General features: G+C 38.3%; 1 protein-coding gene across 1 annotated transcript; it reads left to right on the forward strand.

Moving 5' to 3' along the window:
• Positions 1-344: 344 nt before the first annotated feature.
• muc5e (mucin 5e) lies at positions 345-27,794 on the forward strand. The gene is made up of 45 exons (XM_085137967.1): positions 345-4,097; positions 4,362-4,406; positions 4,542-4,767; positions 5,267-5,396; positions 5,501-5,564; positions 8,477-8,559; positions 8,744-8,939; positions 9,106-9,231; positions 9,327-9,447; positions 9,567-9,702; positions 9,791-9,868; positions 9,958-10,027; positions 10,130-10,267; positions 12,101-12,250; positions 12,393-12,487; positions 12,718-12,850; positions 12,972-13,215; positions 13,349-13,389; positions 13,512-13,600; positions 13,718-13,872; positions 13,947-14,085; positions 14,236-14,340; positions 14,588-14,782; positions 15,299-15,371; positions 15,480-15,649; positions 16,440-16,596; positions 16,902-17,006; positions 17,090-17,231; positions 17,356-17,384; positions 17,954-19,048; positions 19,135-19,209; positions 19,356-19,556; positions 19,700-19,941; positions 20,032-20,218; positions 20,302-20,524; positions 20,727-20,899; positions 21,048-21,117; positions 21,893-22,002; positions 22,108-22,139; positions 22,282-22,435; positions 24,774-24,811; positions 24,932-25,039; positions 25,338-25,377; positions 25,492-25,600; positions 25,800-27,794. The coding sequence occupies exons 1-45, from the start codon at positions 3,971-3,973 to the stop codon at positions 25,960-25,962; spliced, it is 6,582 nt and encodes a 2,193-aa protein (XP_084994093.1). The 5' UTR covers positions 345-3,970; the 3' UTR covers positions 25,963-27,794.
• Positions 27,795-27,816: the final 22 nt, after the last annotated feature.

A 27,816-nucleotide genomic window follows, 5' to 3' on the forward strand; every position in this document is an offset into this window, starting at 1 on the left:
CTGATATTATTTGTATCTCACTGTAACTTTACTGTATAAAGAGCTAACATTTCCAAAATGTCAGGAGTATTTATTTATTACAAGAAGTGCTTGTGAACTAAAAATCAAGAATGTGGGATACTGTTTGTCTGTGATTTGAACAGCCCAGCGCATGCTGCCGACGCAAGGGAAACTAATTCTGTCGCAGAGACCTACCTCGGCACTTGTGCAGGTGAAGCCAAAGGGAAGATATGCTTCACCATATTTTCTAGTCTTTGGCTTGGAATGAAGTTGGTTTGGAAACATATTTGGCGATGCTTTTTTTCATACCGCGCCCCTCCCCCCCCCTGCAATGGCTCAGTGGGCCCCACACTTTGGGAACTTCTGTATTAGATAGATGCGATACAAACCACTGCAGCGCAGTACCTGTAATCCTCTAACCATTCTAATAGAATTTAATGGTCAACAGCATTGAAAGGTGCACTGAGGTCTAACAGGACAAGCACAGAGATGAGTCCACTGTCAGAGGCCACAAGAAGATCATTTGTAACCTTTACTAAATCTGTACTGTGATGAGCTCTGAAACCTGACTGAAACTCTTCAAATAAGGCATTTTTCTGCAGACAATCTGTTTGACAGCTACTCTTTCTAGAGTTTTTGATATGAGAGGAAGGTTGGAGATTGGCCTATAATTAGCTAAGCAATTTAATATTATATGGACAAAACTCTACACATTGTAACGTGTCATAATGACTTACGAATGGAGACAAAGAAACCATGAAAACAAACCCTACTCAACACCATCAATCTTATTATTTAAATACCAGAATGATTTGTTTTGGTAATGGTTATTAAGGAGAAAATATTAGATTAAGATGTGCACAAACGAGTACCCTGAGTTGTGCACCTTCCTTTCATTATTTACAACTCTGCTTCTCCTGTTTCTTCACTGTGTTTCCATTTGATCTAACCAGTGCACTGTTTGCTTCCAGCAGTAAGAAATGCAGATGACAAATAGGCTGTCACATTGCCAAGCCTCAGGTGGCAGCAGAAAATGGAGACACATGTCCTGATTTAAAGTATCTTTTCTCTGGGTATTTATTTATTTATTTATTTAGTATTTAGTATAATTGAGAAATTTCCTTCTTTGACCAAGTCTTAATTAAAAAGTTTAACTGGTGAGATCAAAAATACAAATAGCAAAGAGTAAAAAGGTGTTTGACAGAGATAACACAAATAAACACAAAATGCATTTTCTAAATAAATGTGTTTATCATGAAAGTGAAAAAAAAATCAAACCTATATGGCCCTATGTGAAAAAATTACTGTTTTTTCACACAGGTAGGGCTGTGTTTTGAAGAGTTCAGGTCTGATGGTGAGGACTTGGTCTTCTCGACATTCAGGAACAGATTCATAACACTGCACCAGTCCACCAATTAACTCACCTCCTCTCTGTAGGACAGGTCGTTATTGTCCCACTGTTATGTTATCTGATGATGCGATGCACGTGTCAGCAATGTGAACAGCAGTGGGCTCAGGACACAGCCATGAGGGAAGCTGATGAACAGGGAGATGGAACTGGAGATGCTGTTTCCCACTTTCGCTGAACTCAATTGGTGGGAAAGTCCAAGCTGGTTTCCATACATTCACTCAGCCACGTTAAGATTCAGTGCTTTGTTTGATCACTTTGTTTCTCATCTGCTACTGAATTTTCCTTGGATTGTGGCATGATGTCTGGCTTCTGAGGATCTTTTGATCTATTCCACTTTGTCAGGCAGGTCGTGTTTAAGAGATTTCTTGACTGAGACCAGCTGTGTCAGTTATCGGGTCTTTCCCCTGTTAGTAATAAACACCTTCATTTACAAACTACATTTTGTGCTTACTTGTATTATTTTTGTCTACTATTTAATTCTGTTTGATGATCTGAAACATTTAAGTGTGACAAACATGCAAAGAATATAGAAATCAGGAAGGGGGCAAACACTTTTTCACACCACTGTATATGGTATTTGCACTAGAATGGATAGGCTAGCTCAAGTAAAGTTATAGAATTACAGGAACAAAAGGAAAGAATGAAGAGAACTCTATCCCCAGTCTTTGTGTGAAGAATTTTCAAAAAGAGTAAAACAGGAAAGAGACCGTAGTATTTTGAACAACCTTTTAAGCCAAGTGGCCTGTGTACCTGCAAACAGCAGAGGTGTTATTAACAGCAATTATAAGCAATCAAGAATACATTTAAATCCAGATCACCAAGTTCCAGGATCATGTGCAGATGAGGTGTTGTGACTTGTCATTACATGAAAGCACAGGTCTAATACATAGTGGCTGTGTTTGGTTTTCAAAGGAACAAAACTAGTCAGTGTTCCTGGTTCCACCTGTGATGAGTATGCTGTGCATATGCTAACTTGGCTAAAGCACTTAATGGAGAAGAGTGCACATTCAAAAAAAACCCCAAAACAAACAACTTCTGCAGTTCTAACTAACTCACCAAGTACAACAGGAAGTAACTAAAAGAAAAATATATTTACCACTGAATAGTTTTGCATTCCTGCAAAACACTGGCAACCTTTTAAGAGTGTGCACTGCCTTTCACATTCTAACTGCTGGGATAAGAAAGTGACTAGACTTCTTTAAGTCCACATGGCCCAAGGTGTGAAAAAACGTGTGGGTCATTACCACTAGAGCAGTGGTTCTTAACCTGGGTTCGATCGAACCCTAGGGGTTCGGTGAGTCAGTCTCAGGGGTTTGGGCAGAGCCTCCACTGTGACATGCATGGCTCATTTTGTGCACCAGTAAAAAACATATCTACGTCTTGAATTTGAAAAAAATCCTATTTTATTTTTCACTAAAGAGGGGTTCAGTGAATTCGCATATGAAACTGGTGGGGTTCGGTACCTCCAACAAGGTTAAGAACCACTGCACTAGAGGTATCAGGTTAAAAAAGAAAAAGAAAAAAATAGACTATAAGTAGCAAATAAACAGTAGCAAACAACAATAACAACCTAAAAATACAAAAGTCAACACACATATCAAACCAAATACTCTATAATTTACTGTATAGTAGACACTCTGACAGACTTTCTGTTAGATATACAGTATTGTCCAAAAGTTTTAGGCAGGCGTGAAAAAATGCTGTAAACAAAGAATTCTTTCAGAAATATAAATGATTGTTTATTAGAAAAAAAAGAAAAGAAAAAAACCCCACTGTGGGACCTTGCCTCACCCTATTACGTGACCTGTTGAGGTCATCTGATGCAAGATCTGATGGGCATCTCTGTGATTCTGTGGTGCTTTCCCTCCGATCTAGCAATGAAAAATAATTAACTACATCCTGGTTCATGCACTCTCATCAGTTACCAGCGCTCACTTTTCATTCTATTCTGTTTGTCGTGTATTGACCTTCAACACTGGTGAAGTTTGCTAAAAGTAGGCATCCCTCTTTGTACATAATGCAATACTTAATATCTCACCTATTAAGGATGGAGTTGACATATTGCTATTATTTTAGCTGTCTAAAGGAAAGGCAATAAGTACCTTATTTTTTGCTGAAGGAATGAATCATGACAAAATTACCGGTTTCCAGTTTAGGAAATGTAAAAAAAAACCCACGGATTTGTGCACCTCTAATTTGTGGTACCTGCTCAACAAGGAAACACAAGATTTAAAGTCTTAAGTTTCTGCTTTTTAGCTTGTTTGTGAACCAATTACTTTTTGGGTTCCTTTGCCAAATTCTTTGATACGCAACACTAGCAGTTTCCCACAGGAATATATATCAGTGCAGGGAATTGTTGAATTCTTGATGTAACCTTATATCATAGATTAATGGCATGCTTTAAATTAGCTGTTTTTTCAGCATTGTGTATTAATTTCCTTGTTATTACATAATCACCATATTTTCTTTGAAATTTTTAGTTTCCTGGTAAAGAAGCCGGTGTGTGCATGTTAGTTCACACATCGCTGTGGTGGTGATTCATGCAGTGTGTGTGTATGTATGGACGTTGCATATATAAGGGACGGAGTGGGGTGGTTGGGCACATCCTCCTGGTTGCACTTGCACGGAAAGAAGAAAATGACCCCGCAGCAACGGATGCTGTCTGTCTGTTTTTTACTGGTCTCAGGTACCATGCATTTATTTATATATTTTGAATATTAATTAATTATTTTAAGCAGAATAAGTAACAAATCAAAGCAGTGTAACTATTTTGTTATATATTGATTTCATGCATTACTATGGTTTTCCTTCTTTATATCTTAGAAAAACATTACAGAAAAAACGTTGATGTATACTGTCCTGTCTACAGTATGATGCACTGTATTTTTTCTTTGTAATTGAATGTTGTTATTAAAGTGTTATTACATTGTCTTTTTTCCTTACATCTCAGTTTTTGGGACCGGTGGATCAGTGACAACAAAAGAAACTCAGAAATGTGAGTATAAGTCAGTGTCGTCGCTTAATAACTTAATTTTAGAGAGTCAATCCTTTTTACAGTAATTACTTTACTTGGTCACTTGTCCATCTCTGAACGATGAATTTGTAAGCAACTTAACTTTGCCACGATCAGTTACTTGCAGGACGTATGGCAGTGGAGTCGTCCAGCCCTTCAAAGGCTTGGGTTACTACGTGAGGTCCAATTGCCCGTTCACTCTCACCCGCTTCACCCACAATCGTGTGGAATACGACATCACCATACGGCGAGGAGACAGCGGGCTGCTGGTTCAAGTCGAGATCACAATGAACAAAGTCCGGACTGTTCTGCAGAATGGAAGCATCCTGGTGGAGAAGAAAAGGTTTGTCCTCAAATATGGATCCACTAAGTTAGTGCTTCATTTGAAGAAAACTGCTTGACTTTGAAACCTAATATCATTTGCACGAGACACAATCTGATCTTTGTTTTTTAACATCTGATCTTAAATTACTCATTTTTTGGCTCCAGAACACCAGTTAGCGTAACCATGTGAGGCACCAGCAAAGTGCTAACCCTTTAGTTCATTAACCACCTAACCAAGCCGATCATGCTCGCAGGTATTTCAGCACTCCTACCATCAGTGCTAGTTCATTATTAGCTCTGGCCCTGGGACACTGTGCATTATTAAGTGTTTGTCTTTGTGGTTGAGTTTAATGAAAAAACACACCATATTCTCACCATATTCTATTCGCTAGATACTCTCACTCTCTGCAAAGGCTGTTTTGCATTATTTTTTCCTGTCTTTCACTTATTTTCCAAAACTGAAGAAGCGAGACCTCCGATCATCTCTGAGCAGATGTCCCTTGTGTATTTTCTTACAGTGTCTCCCTTCCATACGATCACACCTACCAGCATATTTTTCAGTACGGCATCTACACTAAACTGAGGAGCTCATTGCTTCCACTTTCTGTCACCTGGCATAGTGTACCTGGAGGAATAGACAGTTTGTGGGTAAGAGGATACATAATGTATGAAAGCCTAAACACAGGCAAATGTACAGAAACTATAAATCCCTAAGAAGAATTCCTAAAGCTTCTATGTGATTTGCTGTTCAGGTGGAGCTGCAGCAAGAGCTGAGCACTGACATGACTGGACTGTGTGGAAAAAACAACGTAACAAGTATGTCACCTACAGCACAAATAAACTAACAACTAATAGCTGTAGTATCAGTCTAATAACATAAGCAACAGCACAATATTGTACACAAGTGAAGAAAAGGCTGGTTTTAAAGCTTTACATACTACCGAATCTTCCCTTTTAAGAGTTTTTAATGATGTGTCTTTAGCAACTGACTCAGGTGACTGTGGTTTATTATTGTGCTTTTAGATTTAACGGCTGGCTTTGATACAGTGGATCATAAAATGTTAATTTCCCGTTTGGAGCAGTTGGTGGGTGTTATGAGCAGTGTTGGCCAAGTTACTTGAAAAAAGTAATCAGTAACTAATTACTGATTACTTCCCCAAAAAAGTAATCCTGTTACTTTACTGATTACTTATTTTCAAAAGTAATTAATTACTTAGTTACTTAGTTACTTTTTAAAAACACGATTTACAACCTGAATAGGTGATAAAGCGATAGATCTTTCAGCCCAATTCTACTTTTTCTACATAAAAAAGCACATAAAATATTTTTTTGTGTGTGTGTGTATGTTAACACTCACAAATAGATGCAAGTAAAACACAGCAGAAAATAAAGTCAAAGACTCAGCGGTCCTTTTGCTCTATTTTCACCTGTAAAGCAGGAGTGGGGTAGGCGGAGGTTTACCCTGGTGTAGGTGTGCCGCAGCGGTCAGTGGAAGAATCCTCGAGTTTCTCTGTGAATTTCCCATTACGTCGTAGCTACTCGGTGCTTGCTTGGAAGTTTAGGGGGTTTTTTTGGTGTAAAAAGAAGTTTTCTTCCCACGCACAACGGACACTAATGTTTTTGTCACTTTTTATGGAATCAAACTTAAAGTAAGGTCAGTACTTCCACGCTTTAAACGCTGCACGCTCATACTCTCTCCCGCACTCAGTATATGATCCACTGTTGATCTGCACACAGCTGTTGTCACCAACGTCGCACTCGCTTACGTCACTGTCATGAGACATTCTCGCAAAATAAATCACGGTTTTAGTAACGCAGTAACGCAGCGTTCCTATGGGATAGTAACGGTAATCTAATTACCATTTTTGCATTAGTAATCCCTTACTTTACTCGTTACTTGAAAAAAGTAATCGGATTACAGTAACGTGTTACTGCCCATCTCTGGTTATGAGTACTGCACTGCAGTGGTTCAGATCCTATTTGGCAAAGCAAACTTTCTCTTTGAAACTTGGTGAGTTTGTATCCTCTGCTGCTTCTCTTCAATGTGGGATACCACAGGGGTCAGTTTTAGGCCTCCTTCTTTTCTCCCTATGTCTCCTACTTGGCTCTATTTTCAGGAAACATGGGATTTCTTTCCACTGTTATGCCGATGACTCCCAGATTTATTTCCCTCCTAAAAAGGATGGTTTCTCTGTAGACCCTTTGCTCAAATGTCTTAATGAAATAAGGGCCTGGATGGCTTTGAACTGCATTTTATTGAGCATAAAACAGTAGTGATGTTTTTTTTGTGGCACTTCTGAGACCACTAAACGGATCTTGGTTCCCTGTCACAGTATGTTAAACCAATCATCACTAATCCGGGAGTTAAAATGGAGGCAGATCTTGAACTTGAAAGCCAGGTCAGAGCTGTGTAAGATCTAGCTTTTGTCCTTTGAGGCAATTAGCCAAAACAAAGCCCATCTTAATAAAGCAGCTTTTTGAGACAGTAATCCATGCCTTTGTTACATCTAGGATAGATTATTGTAATGCACTTTATTGTGGGGTTAGTGATGAGTGATTAGGCATCTGCAGGTTGTGCAAAATGCTGCAGCACGTCTTTTAACTGAAACAGAAAAGTCTGAGCACATTACCCCCATTTTAATTTCGCTCCACTGGCTACCTGTACATTTTAGGATCCTTTATAAAGTTCTTTTATTTGTTTTTAAATCTCTAAATGCCCCCTGCACCCAACTCTCATAGCTACTACAGCCATATACACTTGCCTGCTCCCTTAGGTCCACCAATCAGCAGCTCCTTAAGGTACCAAAAGCTAAGTATAAATTTAGAGGTGACCGTGCTTTTGCTGTAGCTTCTCTAAAGTTGTTGAATGACATGCCCTTGCATGTTAGGCAGGCCTCTTCTCTTTCTGAGTTTAAAATGCTTCTTAAAACATATTTATTTGCTGAAGCGTTTGGCACTCTTTTAAGAGGTTGACTCAATTTATTTTAACATGTTTGATTTTATTTATTTATTTATATTTGTTTGTTTGTTTGTTTATGCTATTTGTATATGTACAGCTCTTTGTGAACCCTGGTTTTATGTTAAAGTGCTTTATAAATAAAGCTGGTATGATAATGTTGGTGTTAGCAGAAATAATTGAAATAGCGGTTAATATAGGCCTTAATTCAATAGTAATTATAATTAATATATACTATCGGTTATGCTAGATGTAAATAAGAGGAAGATTAGGACAGTTTTACATACATTATACAACCTCGTCTCTGGTTTCCTGGTATGGACTTTTAAGCATAGTCCAGACATATTCAGTCAGATTGAGGCTGAGTCTTTGGGAAGGCCATCTTAAAAGAAGAAAAAGAAGAAAACTTCTAAAAGTGAAATACTTTCTCATTCTTGCTTTAAGTAGTTTTCAGTTGCTCAACTTTGGGCCTTTGTTGCCATATTCATTTGTTTGTTCAGTGTTCTGGGCTCTAGTCTGGCCAGCACTCTGGCTGTTTCAGTCTGCAGCAATGTTGTAATTGGTACAGAAAGTAATTTGGTATTAATTTACTGACATGCACAAGACCCTACCTAACTGCTGTCATCCGTTTCTTCCAGCTCAGTATGTTGCTCTAAAAATTCTATGTATCATACTTTCATGAGAAAAGATAAATACAATCTCTAGGAATATAAAACATTTGTTTTTGCATATTTTGTTCAAAGTTGAATGTACATTTTATTTGTGAAAACAGGCAACAAGCAGCAGCTGATAACAGAGAGCGAGCTTACCCAGGAAACGTGTCAAATGCGAGATCCTGTCTTTGTCACTAACTCAGTAAGCTGATGTTACAATAGTTTTTTTTCAATCATTTTCATAGTTTAAATCCACTTTTCTTTATTCCTTTGTTTTTGTTTTCATGTTTTCAGGAATCGATCAGTTATATAATCATATTGTATAAATGTTGCCGTACAAAAGATGTTAGTCTAAAATGTTAATGTTCCTCCAATGATATTTGCAGGTATGCAGAGACTTCTTTTCTTACACTTTGGAGTGTCTGCAAGTTAAAACACCATATTATATCCAACTCTGTGAAGAGAACATTTACAGCTTTGAAAAGAGCAAATCCGTTCGCTGTGCTTTCTTCAAAGAGATTGCCCTGCACTGTGGAAACAACAGCTATGTGTGGCAGAAATGGAGAGCTATAACCAAATGTGGTAGGTGATCATTTATCATCATTCTTAAAGTCTTAAAGAGGGTTAAAAGCTTCATAATAGTAGTCGCAAAGTTGTTTGTTTATGGATTTTTTATGCTTTTACGGATAAAGGATGACATTTCATTTAGTCTCATGATGGATTTACCTTTCTGTTTTTATGAATGCAGCTGAGCCGACGTGTCCTGGAGACCTGGTTTATAAAGAAGAGGGTAATGCATTTATTCCCAGCTGCTCCAACCCTAACCCCAGCTTTTCCAGCCAGGCTATCACCAGCACTTGTGTCTGTCCAAAGGGTGAATACTATGAACTGTATTTTGTTTTTTGCCTTGGTAAGTCACATGAAACTAATCAGAACTCATCATCAAAAAATCACTGAATTATATTGTAGGTAAGGTGCTTGATGATCACGCAGAAGACTTCCACTGCGTGACTGTGCCTAGCTGCTCCTGTGTCTTCTCTGGTAGGACTTACTTAACTGGAGACATACGTAACACTAAGTGTCAGGCATGGTAAGTGGCCAAAAAATAAAATAAAATAATACTGTAATTTTAATACATAAAAAAACCTTAACTTTAGAATCATAAAAGTGTTTAGAAGTTTTTAAAACATTTTAAACTCTTGTCCTTAGTACATGTGATGGTGGAGGATGGCATTGCTCAGAGAATTCCTGCCTAGGCGGATGTGACATTGAAGGGCAATTTGTAACAACATTCGATGGCAAAAAATATGTTGTTCCTGGTAAATGCACATATGTGGCCTCACAGGTAAACACACAGCCTACAGCACAAATATGTGATATTAGGACAACTGTGCATGATTGTGATGCTAAGTTGTTTTCATGACCACATGCAGGGCTTAAACTGGACAATAAATGTTGAATTTTCTGGGAAGCATGCATCTATACAAACAGTCGTTCTCCAGATTTTCCAGGTATATATCCCACACACTATACAAACTATCAAATCAATTAGTAGTGAGGAAAAATGAGCCTGATTATGCACGTCATTTGGAATTTGCAGGAAATGTACACATTCACACGCAGTATGCTTAAATTTGGAGACCAAGAAATTACTGAACTTCATCAGTCTGGTAGGTAAAAGAATGCTAGTTAGACTGCTAGCCTCATAATATATACTGAATGGTTTTGATACATAAACACCAAATCTCTTACTAATTTCTCTCACTTTTTAGATCATGCCCTGGTTTTCTGGCAGTCCTCTATGTATGTTGAAGTCCATACATCCTTTGGTATGAAGATTCAAGTCCAGGTGTCTCCTGAAATCCAACTTTACATTACACCACCTGGAAACCACACAGGCACGATTTCAGGTTAGTACATTAGTCTACAAATACACACTAAACCTGGAATTACTTTTATCGTGATTTATTTTATGAACTGTCAAATTATTGGTAAAACAGAAAAATGTTCTAGTTCAAAGTCAAAGGAGCTTGCAAAGAAAAGCGTCTGGACTTCTTTAAGTTACTTGAAGACGTTTCATCTCTCATCCGAGAAGCTTCTTCAGTTCTAAGGTCAAATGGTGGAGAGTCCCTCCACAGGACAAGACTCAGCACTCCATCTGCATCTTAAGGATAAAAGTCACTCTTTCGAGGATGCCAATGTTCACATTTTGGACAGAGAGGACAGATGGTTTGAAAGAGGAGTGAAAGAAGCATCTATGTCCACTGTGAGCGACCATCTTTGAACAGAGGCGGTGGTTTACGACACCAACTCTCTGCCATCTATAATCCAGTTTTGAGATCCCTTCCCAGACGCCTTAACACCCACTCACATCCTGGGCCATCTGACCTCAGGAATTCACATGATAAGGTGGGGCCAGGTTTCACAATGAACTCACCCGAAACTCTGGCTGATTGGGACCCACACCCAGTTTCACACCTTGGCTCAGGCGATTAGAGGATCATCAGGGGCTCCTTTTGTCCCTCTGTGGGGGGACACTCCCACTAGGTTTATATCTGGGACTCTCCACCATTTGACCTTAGAACTGAAGAAGCTTCTTGGATGAGAGGTGAAACGTCTTCAAGTAACTTAAAGAAGTCCAGACGCTTTTCTTTGCAAGCTCCTTTGACTACGATGACCTGGATGACTGAGAACCTTCACAGACACGTTCTAGTTCAAACTTTAAACTTTATGTGACTTTTGTAGCTTAACAAGCATTTTATTCTGTCTTGAAACAACCAAGCCTTCTGCTCAGTTCTTCCAATTTGCGTAAAGATTTCACAGCAGAAATTTTGACATACAGAATACTGTATTGATTATTGTAATGCTCTTCTTTCTGGGCTACCAAAGAAAAGTTTCAGAGGTCTACAGATGGTGCAAAATGCAGCTGCTCGCTTTTTAACAGGAACTGGGAAATTTGAGCACATTACCCCGGTTCTGAGATCTCTGCATTGGCTACCTTGTCAGGTTTGAGCAGATTTTAAGGTCCTGCTGCTCACCTACAAGGCTTTAAACGGACTGGTACCTTCATACCTCTCCGACCTTTTACATCTTTACGTTCCATCCGGTGCTCTCCGATCTCAGGACTCTGGCCTTCTAAAGGTTCCTAGAGCCAGAAAAAAGACAATCGGAGAGCTTTTTCTTTTCATGCCCCGTTTCTGTGGAACACCCCCCCTCAAGATGTTAGGCAGGCATGCTCTGTGGAGGTTTTTAAAACTAAGCTGAAGACACATTTGTTCACCTTATCTTACAAGTCTTAATTCTATGGCTTTTAGTTTTTACATTTTTACTGTTTTTAACTTGTATTGTGTCTTTTACCTGTATTACTATGTATCGCTTTTATTATTATTATTATTATTATTATTATTTATCTTTTTAGTTTCAAATAGTTGTACAGCACTTTGTTTGAAAGCGCTTTATAAATAAAGTTATTATTATTATTATTACTTTTTAATTCTTAGTCACAAATGTAAAGAAAATGCTATTTTCACTTAAATATCACAAGCCGTACCACAAAAACCCAAATATAACAGAATTCTAGAAATGGCACTTAAATTACAAGTTGTTAAATATGTGCAGTTTTCACAGCAAACATTATAAATGTTCAAATTTTCTACCATAAAAATTGATTTATGCAAACTGGAGGCTGCAGGAGCAGGAAATGTTCTAAAAATCTGAGACAAAAGAATAAGTCTGTCTTTCAGGTCTCTGTGGCAACAACAACAAAGACACCACAGATGACTTCACCAGCAGCAGCGGGATCATCGAGAACTCACCTGAACTTTTTGCGCTGTCCTGGAGCGTGGGCCGTTGTACGCCGAACATACCGCCAACCTGCATTAATACCGACAACGGTATCAATCAGTCATATAAAGTAGACTGTCCTATAAATTCACAGATGAGAAGATGCTTTTATCTTTTGTCTTTAACACACAATTTATATTAAATTGTTTTGCAAAATCATTACTTATTTTAGCATTTGATGTATTTCTGCAGAAATATTTGCTGATGAAAAGTGTTCGGTTTTGAACAACCCAGCTGGGATATTTGCAAAGTGCCACGGCTACATCCCAACTGATGAGTTCCATACGGTAAGATTGTTTTACTACTCAACCAAATCTGAAGAACCTGCTGAAGCTAACTCGTGCTGACATATTGATTTAAAACTTTTTAACAAGTTGAAAACTTAAACCTGCATTATGCATATAAAATTAAACCAGTTTAAGGCGAACATGCTGATCATACAGATGCATACATTTTTGTTTGACTCCTTACCCCGGTGCATATATTTCTACTCTACTCTTCGACTATATTTTTACAGGCTTGCATCCTAAGAACTTGTAACTGTGGTACCAATTTGGTCCAGTGCTTGTGTGTTGCTCTGGGCAACTATGCCAAAGCATGTGCCAGTCTTGGAGTTGAACTTGGTGACTGGAGGAAGGCTACCAACTGCTGTAAGCATTTAAAAATGCAAATATGTTTTCCTTTTACTGCACACGACTTATAGTCTTATGTAGGCAGTTTCTGCCTTGTTTTTGCAGGATGCATTGTATAAGCAAAATATTTTTGTCACAGCACTGACATGTGAAAAGAACCAAGAGTTCTCCTACAACGTGCGAGCTTGCAACCATACATGCCGCTCCCTGTCTGCTCCTGATCCTCGCTGTGGGCAGGAAGACGCTCCCGTGGAGGGCTGTGGCTGCCCAGAAGGAACCCACCTGAACCAAGGACAAATCTGTACACCGAAGACTGAATGTGATTGCCATCATCACGGCGGTATAACGCCACCAGGACCTGTTGTTATCGATGGACGACAGTGGTGAGTTGATCATTAAAGATTTTTTTAAGGAATTTCAAATTGATCAAATACATTTTGTATCAGCATGAAACTGATGGTGTATGATAAATACAATGGTTCCAGTTTTATTAATCGTATGTTGTGTTTTCAAAAGCAACTGTAAGAATGGAGAGCTGCAGTGCTCCAAGGACTGTGGTAAATAGATTATATTTTTGTACTAGACATACATTGCTATATGAGCAAGAGTCACTGCAGTAAACATATTATTATATCAAACTTTCAGAAATATATTTAATACATGAATTTGTTCGCATCAGGCTGCAGGAATGGAAAGGTGTGCGTGCACTGCTCAGAATACCCAGTTAACACAGCTCAGAAAACTTGCGACAGTCTCAGCAAACCACTGGTATGTATATTTATAATTATTACCATTTGTATTTAAATGTGGCTTCATCTTTAGTTATTAGAATAAACACGCGAGCTCCTCACAAAGGTGTAATTTTCAGGTTGGTGTGATTTTCAGGTTGCCAGTGTGACTTGTGAGAGTGGCTGTTACTGCCCACATGATCAATATGAAGATCACCATGGAAACTGTGTATCAAGGGACAACTGCACCTGTGTGTACAGTGGTAAAGTCTTCAGGGCAGGAGAGACTGTTAAACCCAACTGTAAAAAATGGTAACGCTACTTTACCGGTTCAGTCGCCAAGTTTTGTTTTTCTGTAAACTCAGTGTTATGACTTTATCTTGCAGTGTCTGTGGTCAGGGTCAGTGGGACTGCAAAGACGAGCCGTGTCCCGGGACATGTCAAGTCTATGGAAATGGACATTATCAGACCTTTGACGCTAAATGGTATCGATTTGGTGGACACTGCCAGTACACACTTGTAGAGGTGAGAGCCAGAAAAATCAAAAAACATGAATGTGTTCACATGCATGATATAAAATTTATATATAATGTAGATAACTACATTATAACTACAACAAAATGCATGATTTTTGATATATAATAAAGAAGTTTTAACCATGCTTTTCGATTTCAGGATTACTGCAGAAGTCAAAACGGCACCTTTTCTCTCCGAGTGGAGAGTGTGCCCTGCTGTGATGAGGCACTCACCTGTTCACGCTCCATCATACTGGACTTGCAGGTAAGTGGTTCTATCCCTAAATATTCCTTGACCTTTATTTGGTGGTCATGTTATGCAAATTTTTATTAGTGTATTTTTTGTCTTACTTAGAAATGATCAAACTCAGTCAAAGGATGGTTATTTACTCAAGTCGTTCATGAATCATGGAACATAAGATGCTGCAGAATTAATGGCGTGCATTATGAGGTAGCTGCCCATATAACAGTAAACTAATCCCTTATCTTGTTCTTCTATCTTGCTCTTCCAGAGCAAAGTCACCCTTATCCTGAATGACATGAGAGTGACCAAGCAAATCGAAAAAGGCTGGACTTTGCAGCAAGATCCACTTTACACAATACACACAGTGGGACTCTATATCATAATCTCAGTGCCCAGCAAAGGTCTAACTCTAATATGGGACAAACACACCCGGATCACCGTAGAACTTCATCCAGACTGGAGGGTGAGTAATAAAAATGCTAAGAAGGATTTTAAACAGGACCATTCTTGTGTAGTAGAACAGCGGTGCCCAACCCCCGGGCCTCAGACCGGTACCGGTCCGTGAGTCATTTGGTACCGGGCCGCGAGAGTTGAGGCTCAGGTGTGAAATGTATAGTTTTCAGGGTTTTTATCGGTTTTCAGCGTTATTTTGTTATCGTTTTTATTGTTTTTATTGTTTACTCGGTTTTCCTTGGTCTTTTCACGTGTGTTATGAATAAATTCTTTTTTTTTCGGTAGTTTTCTTTTGTTGTATTTATCTGCGACACCTTAAAGGCCGGTCCATGAAAATATTGTCGGGCATAAACCAGTCCGTGGCGCAAAAAAGGTTGGAGACTGCTGTAGTAGAATACTGTTATCCTCACTATAAAGCTTGAAAAGGAGAGGAGAAGTTGAATTCAAAAATGCAGAACTGAATTAATAACATATCCACTGTGTACTTTTTATACTCATTTTCTTTTTCAAACCGTCTCACCTGCAGAACAGAGTGTGTGGCCTCTGTGGGAATTTTGACTCCAATGAGCTGAATGACTTGCAGATAAGTGGCTCAGCAGGTAAACCAGTCAGTTTTTTCTCCTTTTTTTTGCTAGGGGTGGTGTCTTTGCAGTGACACCAACACTTTACCTGTGACACTCAAACTAAAAACAAAACTCTGTTCTTAGTGGTTTCTAGTCCAGTGGCCTTTGGCAACAGCTGGAAGGCAGCAACTCCCCCTTGTACTGATGTGACCACTGAGATATTTCCATGTGAACGCAATTCCTACTGCTCGGCCTGGGCCCAGAGGCGCTGTATGATCCTTAAAGGAGGCACCTTCAAAGACTGTCACTTGAAAGTATGTTCTTTACATTGCACACAAGTTGCTTGCTTAAAAATAACTACTTTTTAAGCAGAGTCGCAAAGAGAGGATTGGGACTTTTATTTTGTATACGGTGAAAATTTGATACCAGTGTTGCTGTCAAAATGTATTAGATTACAGTTTCTTTTTTAAATTTAATAAGCATTGCAGCTATTTTGATTAACCTATTGAAGTGATAACATTTCTTGCTTTTACTTTCCTAACAAATATTTTTAAACTGGGCAAAAAAAGAGAAAAAACCCTCCTCCACAGCTTTTTGATAACAATTGTAATGCAAACATTATAATAATTTTTGAGTTCCTAGACTTAAAAGGCATTTCTAGGTGCAGCAAGGAAAACACTTTGGTGCACATGGATATCCAGAAGCACTGCTTAGGGCAATGAAAACTAGTAGATGAAAGGGAGCACAAATTAAAAAACAATGCTCAACATCAACAAACTATGAACAAAAAGGAGCTTGTCTAGACCTTTAAGGCATCAGCATCCAGCCTTTGATGGTGTTGCATTGAAATTTGTTCCAAAACATGCCCCTTAAAAAGGCATGTTATTATGCACATAAACTTTTCACGAGAATTTATAATATACTTTGTGGATAAAGGTTCTGAGCCACCCACACATTACAACAACCATGGAAAGCCACATAATAAAAGTTTTTGTGCTGATGTTAATGCCAGTAAAAGTTAAACATTACATCTGCATTTTTGTTGTGATTGAAGTACAACTTGCAGTCAGGTACTTCCCAACTCTGATGTTTACTGATCCTCAGGTGGATCCAGAGCCCTACTACCATGCCTGTGTGCAGGAATCCTGCTCTTGTGAGTTTGAAGGGAAATTCCTGGGTTTCTGCACAGCTGTGGCAGCTTATGCAGAGGCCTGCAGTGACCAGGACGTCTGCATAGATTGGAGGACACCTGATATGTGCCGTAAGTTTTAAGCTTTTTCCCCACATAAGGTGTGCATGTCGTCAGCCAATCATCAGTCCAGCTTATATAAATTATTTTCTGTGCTTCACTTCTTGACAACACACACCCTGCATTGCTTAATGTTAAATTTCAGTTTTATTTTATTGTATTTTAGCTATTGTCAATATACTCATGAGCGACAATAGATATGGCACTATCAAAGGATATGTACAACAATCTGCATGATGAGATCAATGTTTTTTGAAGGTTACAAAACACTGAATACAACAAACATAAAACATAAACTGTGATAATTTACATCTTAGCCGTCTACTGTGACTACTACAATGAAAAGGGCCAGTGTAGCTGGCATTATGAAGCCTGTGGTAGGATTCTGACCTGTGGCAAAGACTTCACTCAGAAGCTGGAAGGTAACCAATGTTTCTCAGTTATAGTCTAACATGTTAAAGTTCAACTTGCACAAACCACTGAGTATATTTACTTTTTGGAAAAGGCTGCTACCCCAGATGTCCAAAGGAAAAGCCATACTATGATGAGAATACTGGTGATTGTACCACATTGAGGAACTGCTCTTGTTATTTTAATGACACGACTGTACAACCTGGACAAGAGGTGAAAATAAACTCTTTTGAATGGTAAGTTGACACATTCACAATATATATGGCATGCAAATATCTATATTTTCCATGCAATCGTCATGAAGTTGTGTTGTTAGTTACACTGACGGCTGGTTATTTCTTACTCTCCTATTTTATTCAGCTCCTGTGAAAATGGAACAATTAAATGTCGTAAGTATAAAAAATACATTCATGTGTGTACTATATGTGGCCGATAAAACAATTCATTTTCAATTCTAACTCACAACATATTGGTGCTTGTTCAGGACTCCTGACCAATCAGGGCTAAGAGATAGTAAAAGCATAGGGAGCAACATAACTTGGCTAGTTGTAGAAAAACATGTTATCCACATTTTGAAAAGAGAATTTCGATTTTCATCTTCAACTAGATTTGTCACCATTTCCTTGGTAACCATGAGTGACATTACATTACAAACCAGCAGAGAAAATTTGTCTCTATTTCAGACATTGTGAGACTACTATTTAAATCTATCAAATTATCCTCTATGCTGAAATATAAAGTAATACCTAGCATGTTAAAATGTGATGTGTATGGGATTAATTGTGTCTACGTGTGAGGAGTTGGGAGTGATAATGGGTTAAAAACGTTAGTGAGGGCAAACATATGTAATGCAATAATTGAGAATACAAGGAAATATTATTACATTTTTTTAAATTATATGTGCTTTTATGGATCCTTCTTTTAATAATTGCACTTATTATCAATTTTACTTCAACAGCACTTCCGCCCACAACTACCACCACACTAATAACATCTCTCAAAACAACTGCTTCACCTACAAGTGAAACAACTCTTTCTACTACTACACCAGTGATTACCACTACCACAGTCTCAACCACCCCTGAAACATGGTCGACACCCACTGCTACCTCTCTACTAACTTCATCTACTAGTAAAACATGGTCAACAATGCCCTACACTTCTGCTATATCAACAACTCCTGTGCCAACAACTACAGCTACTTCAACTACTACTGTAACATGGTCCCCCACCACCTCTGAACCAAACACTACAACTACTTCGGGTACCAGCGAAACATGGTCATGGTCAACAATGCCCACTACTACATCTGCAGCAACTACTAAAACTACAACTGGAACCACAGGGTCCAGCACCACTGCTGAACTTTCCACCACTAAACCAACAACTACTTTACCTACCACCACTACCTCAATAGCCCCTACAGAAGCTAACACAACTACAGCCACTATCAGCACACTCTCCACATCACTGTCAACTTCTTCAACATCCGCAACTCACTCGACACACCTTACAACAGCAACAGAGTCTACAACAGAGACTCCCACTGAGTCTGCTAGTACTGTCCTTTCAACCTCTTACCTACCTACAAGTACTTCATTATTTAATGCTTCAACAACATGGGCCACAGAATCAGAGCCGACAAACACAGTTATATCAACATACGTCTCAACACCTCCACCATCGACAAAACATACGCAACCAACAGTCACTACACTTCAGTCCACCAGCACCTTTGCAACCAATTCTACATCTGCTGTAACCTCAGATCTGACAGCAATAAGCACAGAAGTTCCCACTGTATTTACTACAACCACCCAACCTACTACCTCCCACTCTGAATCAACAACATCTAAATCTACGTCGCCACTGATAACTAATACTGTGACAACATCTGGACAAACAGAAATAACAGAAACAGCTGCTACAACAATGGGAACCCATAGCACTTCAGTAGGCACCACAACATTTTCATCTATTAATACAGAATCCACACCCAAAATTAACACAGGACCCCCAATCACAACAACACCACCTCAGAACAACTCCCAAGGTAAATCTTATGTATCTGTTTTGCACTGTTCATTATCATAGCAGTCGTTTATGTGAGTAACCTAAACGATATTATATCTCTGTCAGTATTTTCCACAACATTTGGAACACTTCAGCCGACAAGCACGTTTGCAACCAATGCAACAACTGCAGTAACGTCAGGTATGACTGCTACCAGCACAGAAGCTCCCACAATATTTACTATGTCTACAACCACCTAACTAACTACCAACCAGACATTTTCATTTATGATCATAGTAGTCATTCACGAGAATAACCTAATCAATGTTTCTGTATTTTTGCACCAGTCTGTAGATGTGTAGACCTGAAGAGTAAAAAAAGCTGGATTTGTGGGGAGACATGGACAGAGGACTGCTTTGATAAGCGCTGTGTTGGTGGAAAGATAGAGTTGACCCCAGTGGTTTGCCCAAAGTCTACAGCTCTGCCCTGTCCCAGAGAACGGGCCGTAAAGGTCTCGGATGGATGCTGTGAAACATGGAAATGTGACTGTAAGTGACCATACCACTGACTGACTAACCCAGAATGTCATTATTAGAGTTGTGCAGCTGGCTCAGGTTGGCATTTTGGCAGATTCTTATTTTCAGCTGAAATCCAAATTGTGTTTTTATTCTTTCTGGTATCCCATTCCCAGGTCACTGCGAGCTGTTTGGGGATCCCCACTATGTTTCTTTCCAAGGAATACCCTTTGATTTCTTGGATCAGTGCTCCTACATCTTGGTGGAGGAGCAGTCACCACGTCATAATCTGACCATTGCTGTGGACAACTTTTATTGCATGCCTGGCCTGCAAGGCTCCTGTGCCAAAGGACTCATTCTGAAATATCAAAACAATGTAGCTGCACTCAACATCAACACACAATTGTTTGTAGTACAGGTAGGATTTCATCATGCATCCATATTCAGTAATTATACAGCATTTTGTAACTGAGAAGCTAATTTTGATGATAATGTTATTATACTTTAGGCTACACTGAACAATGTGACAGTCCAAGCACCATATGAAGAGAATGGTTTTAGATTCGAGACCACGGGGTACATGGTGTCAATTCATCTCCCAGAGATTCGTTCTTATGTCTCCCTCACTCCATCCTATACCCTGGTTGTGAACCTGGCCATGGAGCATTTCCTCAATAACACCCAGGGACAATGCGGTGAGTACTGGATGGAGTGCTAGAGGTGTGTTAGAAGTATATATATAAGCTTATCAGAGCTCACTTCTCAATTCTCCCTCCAGGTGTGTGTGGTGGAGCATCGTGTATTCGTAAAGGAGGGCAGATTGAGGATGACAGCTGCTGTGATAAGACGGCCTATGACTGGGTGTATCCAGATCCTCTGAAGCCTGCCTGTAATTCTGCACCAAGGGATGTACCCTGTCTTCCTGGGCCAACCTCAGCACCTCCTCCCCCACCTCCGCCTCCCTGCCCTCCAAACCCATTATGTGAACTTCTACTCCACCCGTAAGGTCAACACATGAATGTAGCCTACTAATCAGGGATTTGTTTACAAGTGTTAAAACTGCTTCAAGTGTACTTCATGATAAATGTACATGTTATATACTGCTTTATTTTGATTATTAATTGTAATAGTGTGTGACTCTCTGTCTCTTTGTGTATAATTTCAGCAAATATTCTTAAATTCACTTTGTTTCCATTTCTCCAGTGTCTTTGAAAACTGCAGCAACTACGTGGATCTAAACCTTAAAAAGAAGAACTGTGAGTTTGATTCATGCAGGAACCTAAATGGTTCTTGCTCATCTCTGGAGCAAGCTGCAGGAGAATGTAAAAGCTTTGGTTTCTGTATTGACTGGAGAGGACTGACCAATGGAACCTGTGGTATGCATCGTCTTTTTTTTGTCTTACAATTAACATGGCAAACCAGTAAAGCTAGAAATTAAGTGATTTATGAATAAATTTGCTTTCTTTGCAAGTTCTAATTTAAATTGATGTATTATTAACTTCAGTGTCCTTGATCATGTTTCAGATGTGCCATGTCCAGAAGGATTGGTTTACAGAGAATGCAGCACAAAGTTGGATGACTTCTGCTATGGAGGGTTAGGAAACTTTACTTTTGGTGTGATGCAGATAAAAAGTTAATCAGCTTGGTCATATAAGACTGATCTCTTTGTGGTCTTCTCCGAGGCACATCAGGAAAGCCTCCTGGGGGGCTAGGTTTAGACTAGTTTTACCACTTGCATTAACTTCTGTGTCAAACTGGAATAACTTTTATGTCAAGGAGCCAAACAGCACTTTTTAAGAGTCCACAGTGTAAATGCTTGAATGCACTGGGTTCTGAATGTGACCTCACTGTCTTGTTTGACAATCAGTGGAGTTTCGCACCATGAATTTAATCAGCGTAAGATTTTCAAGGCTGAGTTTTACTATAATTTTCTGAGGAATCTCATTTAAAGGATACCTTCTGAAATTTGGTGTGTCTGGCAGCTTCACGTCTGGTGCATTGAAACAATGTGTTTGTTGGCCATCCCAACACAATCTTCACTCACCAACCACCCTCTTGTTTAAGATTAGACTCCTTATGTCTTCATCCTCTTCCACCAAAAATAAAGTTCAAGCTAAATGGTCACCAATAGAGCAAATCCAGTGCAACTGGTCATATTGTTACTCCCACTCAGCTGTCTAAGAACCAACGCTATCAGGAAGTAGTACATTACTGCTCAAAGAAATTACTGGCCACACTGAAATTAGATATGTTTAGATTTTTATTGGGGAAGCTGTTTTCTGATTGCACCTAGTAATTTCCATATGTCTTTCCTTCATATACTATTCTGAAGATTTACACCATTTTCATGCTTTTCTCTGGCTTTTTAGCGTGCGCTATCCAGGAGCTTTGCTTGAAAAAAAAAGCACAGGTTGTTTCTGTCCCAGCAACCTGACCAGAGCAGGATATCACTCGAACATCTGTTTGCCTGTTTGTTCCTGTAAGTTGTATTGCCTAAGATGATGACAATGACACCTAGACAATTTTTGTTTGAAGTCTTTTACAGGAAGATAAATAAAGGATTTTCTTTCTTTTTTCCCTAAAGATTGCAAAGGACCAAGTGGAGAACCTAAACTTGTAAGTAAAAGCTACAAATTTCCACAGGGATGCTGCTGTTATGTGACGCATTCTGTAATCAACAGTTTAGCTCAAACAATTTAAGTGTATTAGTATTACCTCTGAGTGTAGATTTACAAATATTTCTGTATGTGTGTTTCAGCCTGGTGAAGTCTGGCAGTCCAACTGCAAACTGTGTACATGTAACAACCAGACTATGACTGAAGAGTGCTTTCCACCACCTCCTAAGCCAGCTCCCCTCTGTGGCCCCAATGCAGTTTTGATAAACACTTCCTGCTGCGGTGATGCGATTTGTGGTAAGTAAAGGTGTTTCTAGTTAATTTTCTAGTTCAGTTAATGATTGATTTTTTTAAGTTTTCAGTATCTTTTAGAATTATAGAATTTCTGTAATGACATGTGCTTTAGTCAAATGTATTTGCAACAAAGTAAGGTAATGCGCTGTTCCTAAAATTGGTGATCACATTAGCCGTACTTATCAAATAAGTATGTTGGGTAACAATCTTTAATATGGCCCATGATTAAAGGTGTAATTCACCTGTAATTAATCAGATTTTCAATGTCTTTAAAAAAAATGACAATATATTTAAATAAAGTACAAATACTTAAAAGTAGGTAAAGTGGAACAAGAGGGTAACAAATCAGAATTTTACAGAAAACAAATGATTGTATTATAAGTCAATTTAAGTACTTCATAAGTAATTTAAAGCACTGCATAATTTCTTGGTAATTTTGTAGAAAAACAAACAATATTTTCCAATATTACCTGGTAAGTAAACTTACTTTTCAGGGGTTGGGTATATTATGAACTGGCTTAACATTGTCTAACTTCCAGGTATTTTCCTTTCCTGTACACTCAATTTGGAAGTTATATTTGAAGTACACTGGGGCGATCGTGGCTCAAGAGTTGGGAGTTCACCTTGTAATCGGAAGGTTGCCGGTTCGAGCCCCGGCTTGGACAGTCTCGGTCGTTGTGTCCTTGGGCAAGACACTTCACCTGTTGCCTACTGGTGGTGGTCAGAGGGCCTGGTGGCGCCAGTGTCCGGCAGCCTCGCCTCTGTCAGTGCGCCCCAGGGTGGCTGTGGCTACAATGTAGCTGCCATCACCAGTGTGTGAATGTGTGGATGACTGGATATGTAAAGCGCTTTGGGGTCCTTAGGGACTAGTAAAGCGCTATATGAATACAGACCATTTACCATTTACACTGCAAAATCTCCAGTGTTAAACTGACACAAGAAAGTGTCTATATTTGTCCACTCTTTTGAGTGTTAAATTAACACTTTTGACAGTGTTATATTTCTAACAGTAACCTAGTCAGTGTTAAAGATTAACAATGACTAACAGTGGTGTTTTTCTAACACTGAAATATTACTAGCATTTTTAGTTATTTTCCAGTGATAGCAAATCAGCACTGCTCAGTGTTAGCCATTGTTAATCTTCAACACTGACTAGCTTCCTGTTAGAAATATAACACTGTCAAAAGTGTTAATTTAACACTCAAAAGAGTGGACACATATAGACACTTTCTAGTGTCAATTTAACACTGGAGATTTTGCAGTGTATGATTGCAAAACCTCCCACAAAACAAACAATTAATTATTATATTCCATAACTATAAGGTCAAACAAGACTGCAAATTTAGATTTTTTTCATAAATTGCCATTTTTTTAAATTATCTCCAAGCGAGGACAAAATGTCAGCACAATATTCAGCTTTTAATTCGTTGGAATTTGTTGCACAAAATGATGAAAATATGACAATGAAAGGGAAAGATTTGCATTGACAAACTAACCCTGACTTAAAATACAGTCTAATCTCAACAAGTGAGTTCTGTAGTTCTTAGCAATGATTACTCCAAACTAGAAGCCAAAGCTTCATTTTTACCAGTTTACCAGTTTAAAAAAAATAGGCATGGTAGAATGATTCCACCAATACCAGTTTCCATACCTATGGCTATCATCATTCATTAAGAAGTAGTTCTGGAGTAGTTTTCACAAACTTTGTTGTTGGTAATACTTCAAAAATATCATATATATTATATATCTTATAAGAGATTCCTGCTGATATCTTGGCATACATGTTCATACTTCCAAATCTCAACTGGCAATTATGTGATAATGCATCGCAGAAGAGCAAGTAACAAATACACAAATACACAAATACATGTAGAACAACACCTTATATCTATTAGCAGATATATTTTAGTTGTGCGAAGCTGCATCTTTGATGTTGTTAGTGACCCCAAATATATTTGAAGAGTCAGTTACTTGTTGTTGTTTTTTAATTTGTTTGCTTGGGTGATTTGTTTAATAGGTGGCTCCATATTGTTTATTTGTGCATTTGAATGTAAAAGGTTTGTAGTTCACAGCTGGAGACACAAACCCCATTTGAGGATCCAGCATAAACTCAAACGCAGCTACCTGCTGTGGTGACCCCTCGTATTGAGGGAGAAGCCTAAAGTGGCCTCTTCTTAATTAATTAATAATTTAGGAAACATTTTGACATGAAATATTAGGCACACACATTTATTGCAAATCACATTAACTAATGTTAGGTTAAACTTTAATAACACCTGTGTTTCATATCAAAATTGTGTGTGTCAAACACACACACAAAAACGTGTCTTTTTTTTTTCAGTTGACAAGACCTGCAGTTATAATGAGAAGATATACAAGGTATGCTGCATTGAATTTTATTGTAATGTCTCTTTGTATTAAATTGATTGAAATTGTTAATCATTGTCAACCATTGTCTGATTCTTCATTTTAAATTAAAAATGTTCTTTGTGCATGTAGGTGGGAGATCGGTGGACAGATCCTGCCCATCCCTGCAGGTCACTGAAGTGCAGTAAAGAAGGCATTCAGACTGAGACCAAAGTCTGCTCCAATGAAAGCTGCTCTGAGGTAAAAATGTTCAAGTAAACTGTAAAATCTTAGATTGATTTTCTACAATAATAAGCTCATATCAGTGAAGCTTTGCACAGTACTTACATTTATTTGCAGAGCTTTTCAAAGCTAAAGTGTTAGAATTTATTTATATTCAATATTTAAATGTCACATAATAACAATAGAATAACACTGTCAGAACAAGCACTGTGAGAAAGAAACACTTACTTTTAAAAGATGCTTAGAAACTACAATTAAATACCGTGTGAACAAGCGCAAGAATTAAAGTTTACAACTTGTGGGGCTTTTTCTCTAGGAGGACAGAATCTGGGATGACCAACACTGCTGCTTTACATGTAAGTCAGACCCTAAATCTAACATTTCACATAGAAATGAAAGCTATAATTTATTTATTTTAATTTCACACTCTTTACATTGTTCCACCTCTACTTTGTTACTTCAAACTTCAGGTAACCAGGGCTGTGCTGCTAGGATGTCCACCCTCAACATCACCGTAGATAACTGCACCACTGTCATGCAGATGCCTGTGTGTCAGGGGAAATGCGAATCTCAGCCAAGGTGAGATGAGCAATAGTGATGATGCAAATTAATGCATTTGAGGCCCTTGTTATTCACTTCATAATCACTAACCAAAGAAAAGTGCATCTAGATTCGTTGTATGAATTCTGTGCGAACTTTGGATATTTTTCTGAAATTTAGATTTTTTGTTTCTCTCTTCTATCCCACTTTCACCCGCTCCCATTCTCCTCTGCAACAGGGTGGAGTTAGATGGTGATCTGTTGGAGCAGCGCAACACATACTGTCTGGACTGGATATCAGAGAGGAGGCCAGTGACTCTGCTTTGCTCTGACCTCAGTACGAGACAATACTACTACAAGCACATCACCAGCTGTGCTTGTAGATCTTCTGGCTCAAGATGAAAAATAAAACTCAGATGAAAGAAAGAATTATCCATTAGATTGTCACATGAAAACTAAACGTATTAAAATGTTTTTCCTTATATAAAGTAAATGCTGAATCAGTTTTATATGAAATAAAGTGAATGATTCGCTATTATGAAGTTTTCTTGAATGTAAAAACCCCATAATAAACTTCATCATGATTCCTACCCATTTGTCTCAGTGTATTTTTTTTAAATTATACAATACATTACAATTTTATTTATATATCACATTTAAAAACCAGAGGTATGTCAAAGTGCTTCACAGAATCAATTAAAAGCAATAAAAGATACAAATATATTGGCAGGTGGGAGACATAACTAACCAAGAATACACCAGGCACAGTAGGCACAAGCCAAAAGGCAATGAAATGAAATTAAATCATTATAAACATTAATCAGAGCAAAAAGATAAATTACAGCACACTTACAAATGCGAGCTCTAGGAAGCCGGGAAGGATAGGCTAAATAAATAAATTTTTAATCGAGATTTGAAAGATTTAATTGAATCAGACGCGCAAATAGCTTGAGGGAGATTATTCCAGAGGTAGGGTGCAACAGAGGCGAATGCGCAGTCACCTCTGGTCTTAAGCCGAGATCTAGGTCGCCCCAGGAGCATTTGGCCTGCTGATCTAAGCTGAGGAGATCAGTAAGACAGCTGGGTGCGGTATTATTTATGATTTTAAAAGCGAGCAATAAGATTTTAAAATCAATATGATATTTAATGGGGAGCCAGTGCAGGTCGGAAAGAACTGGAGTAATAGACTCAAACCTACTAGTCCCAGTTAAGAGAACGAGAACATTTTGAACGAGTTAATTATGTACATGTTCGTTATAGTTTAAATGTTTCACAAAAGGTTTCTGTAGAGGGTATTTAGACATGTTCACATTTTGCAATTTTTTAATGAATAAGAAATGAAGTTTACCCACAGATAATAACCGTTGAGAAAAAGTGTAAAAGTATGTCTTAATATTGCTACCAGGTCTTGCTTTAAAGCCTTTATTAATATCCAGCATTTGGTGTTGGCAATACTCTGAATGTTTCAACGCATTCTCTTTGTCCAGCTGCCAGCCTTTAGTCATGGATGACCCGTGTTTGAGTACATGCTTGTTTTTACCTACTTTACAGAGATTGGAGTATGGTACTTCTTAATGTCAATAAAAATTTTGGTCATTTTTGAACAAAAACCTCCATCGTGCCTGAGTTATACTTACTCAAACACACAAAGCAACCGTTGACCTCCCATCAGGTCTTCAGTGGAAAACCTTTACCTTAAGTTATCAAGGTCAGACTGAATGAACAAAATCATTTATCATTAAGTGATCAAGTGGAATTCCAAAGATTGTTGTCCTGCAGAGTAAGGAGTCGGTCTAGTTCATCATTTACTACATGGATTAGAGCTGTTTAGAAATCTTCAGACAAGGAGATTGTAGGTCAACGCCCTCTGGCTATGGGTAGGGTCAGAGAGTTTTGAAATTGCCATGATTTAAAGGTACCTGCTGAAAACAAAATTGTGTATTTGATAAGTAGAATATTCTTTTTCATTTGAGACATCAAAAACACATTTTTACACGCCTACATTTAAAATGTCGGTTAGAAAGTAGAAAAAGCTTTGAACTTTTGATTAGTAGAGCACAACTCAGTATACCTTTTAAATTACAAATGACAAATTGTGAAAATGTTAAGACATATAGTAATCATTCACAAATCTCAAAAGCTTATAGTTTATTCAAAAGTAAACATTAAATTTATAAACTGAGAAAACGTACGCATCTTCATGTTTACCACTATGTAGCTCCCCCTCTTCTTTTAACAACAGTCCATAAACATCTG

Source organism: Neolamprologus multifasciatus, chromosome 17, assembly GCF_963576455.1.
Source record: "Neolamprologus multifasciatus chromosome 17, fNeoMul1.2, whole genome shotgun sequence".
Lineage (NCBI taxonomy): Eukaryota > Metazoa > Chordata > Actinopteri > Cichliformes > Cichlidae > Neolamprologus > Neolamprologus multifasciatus.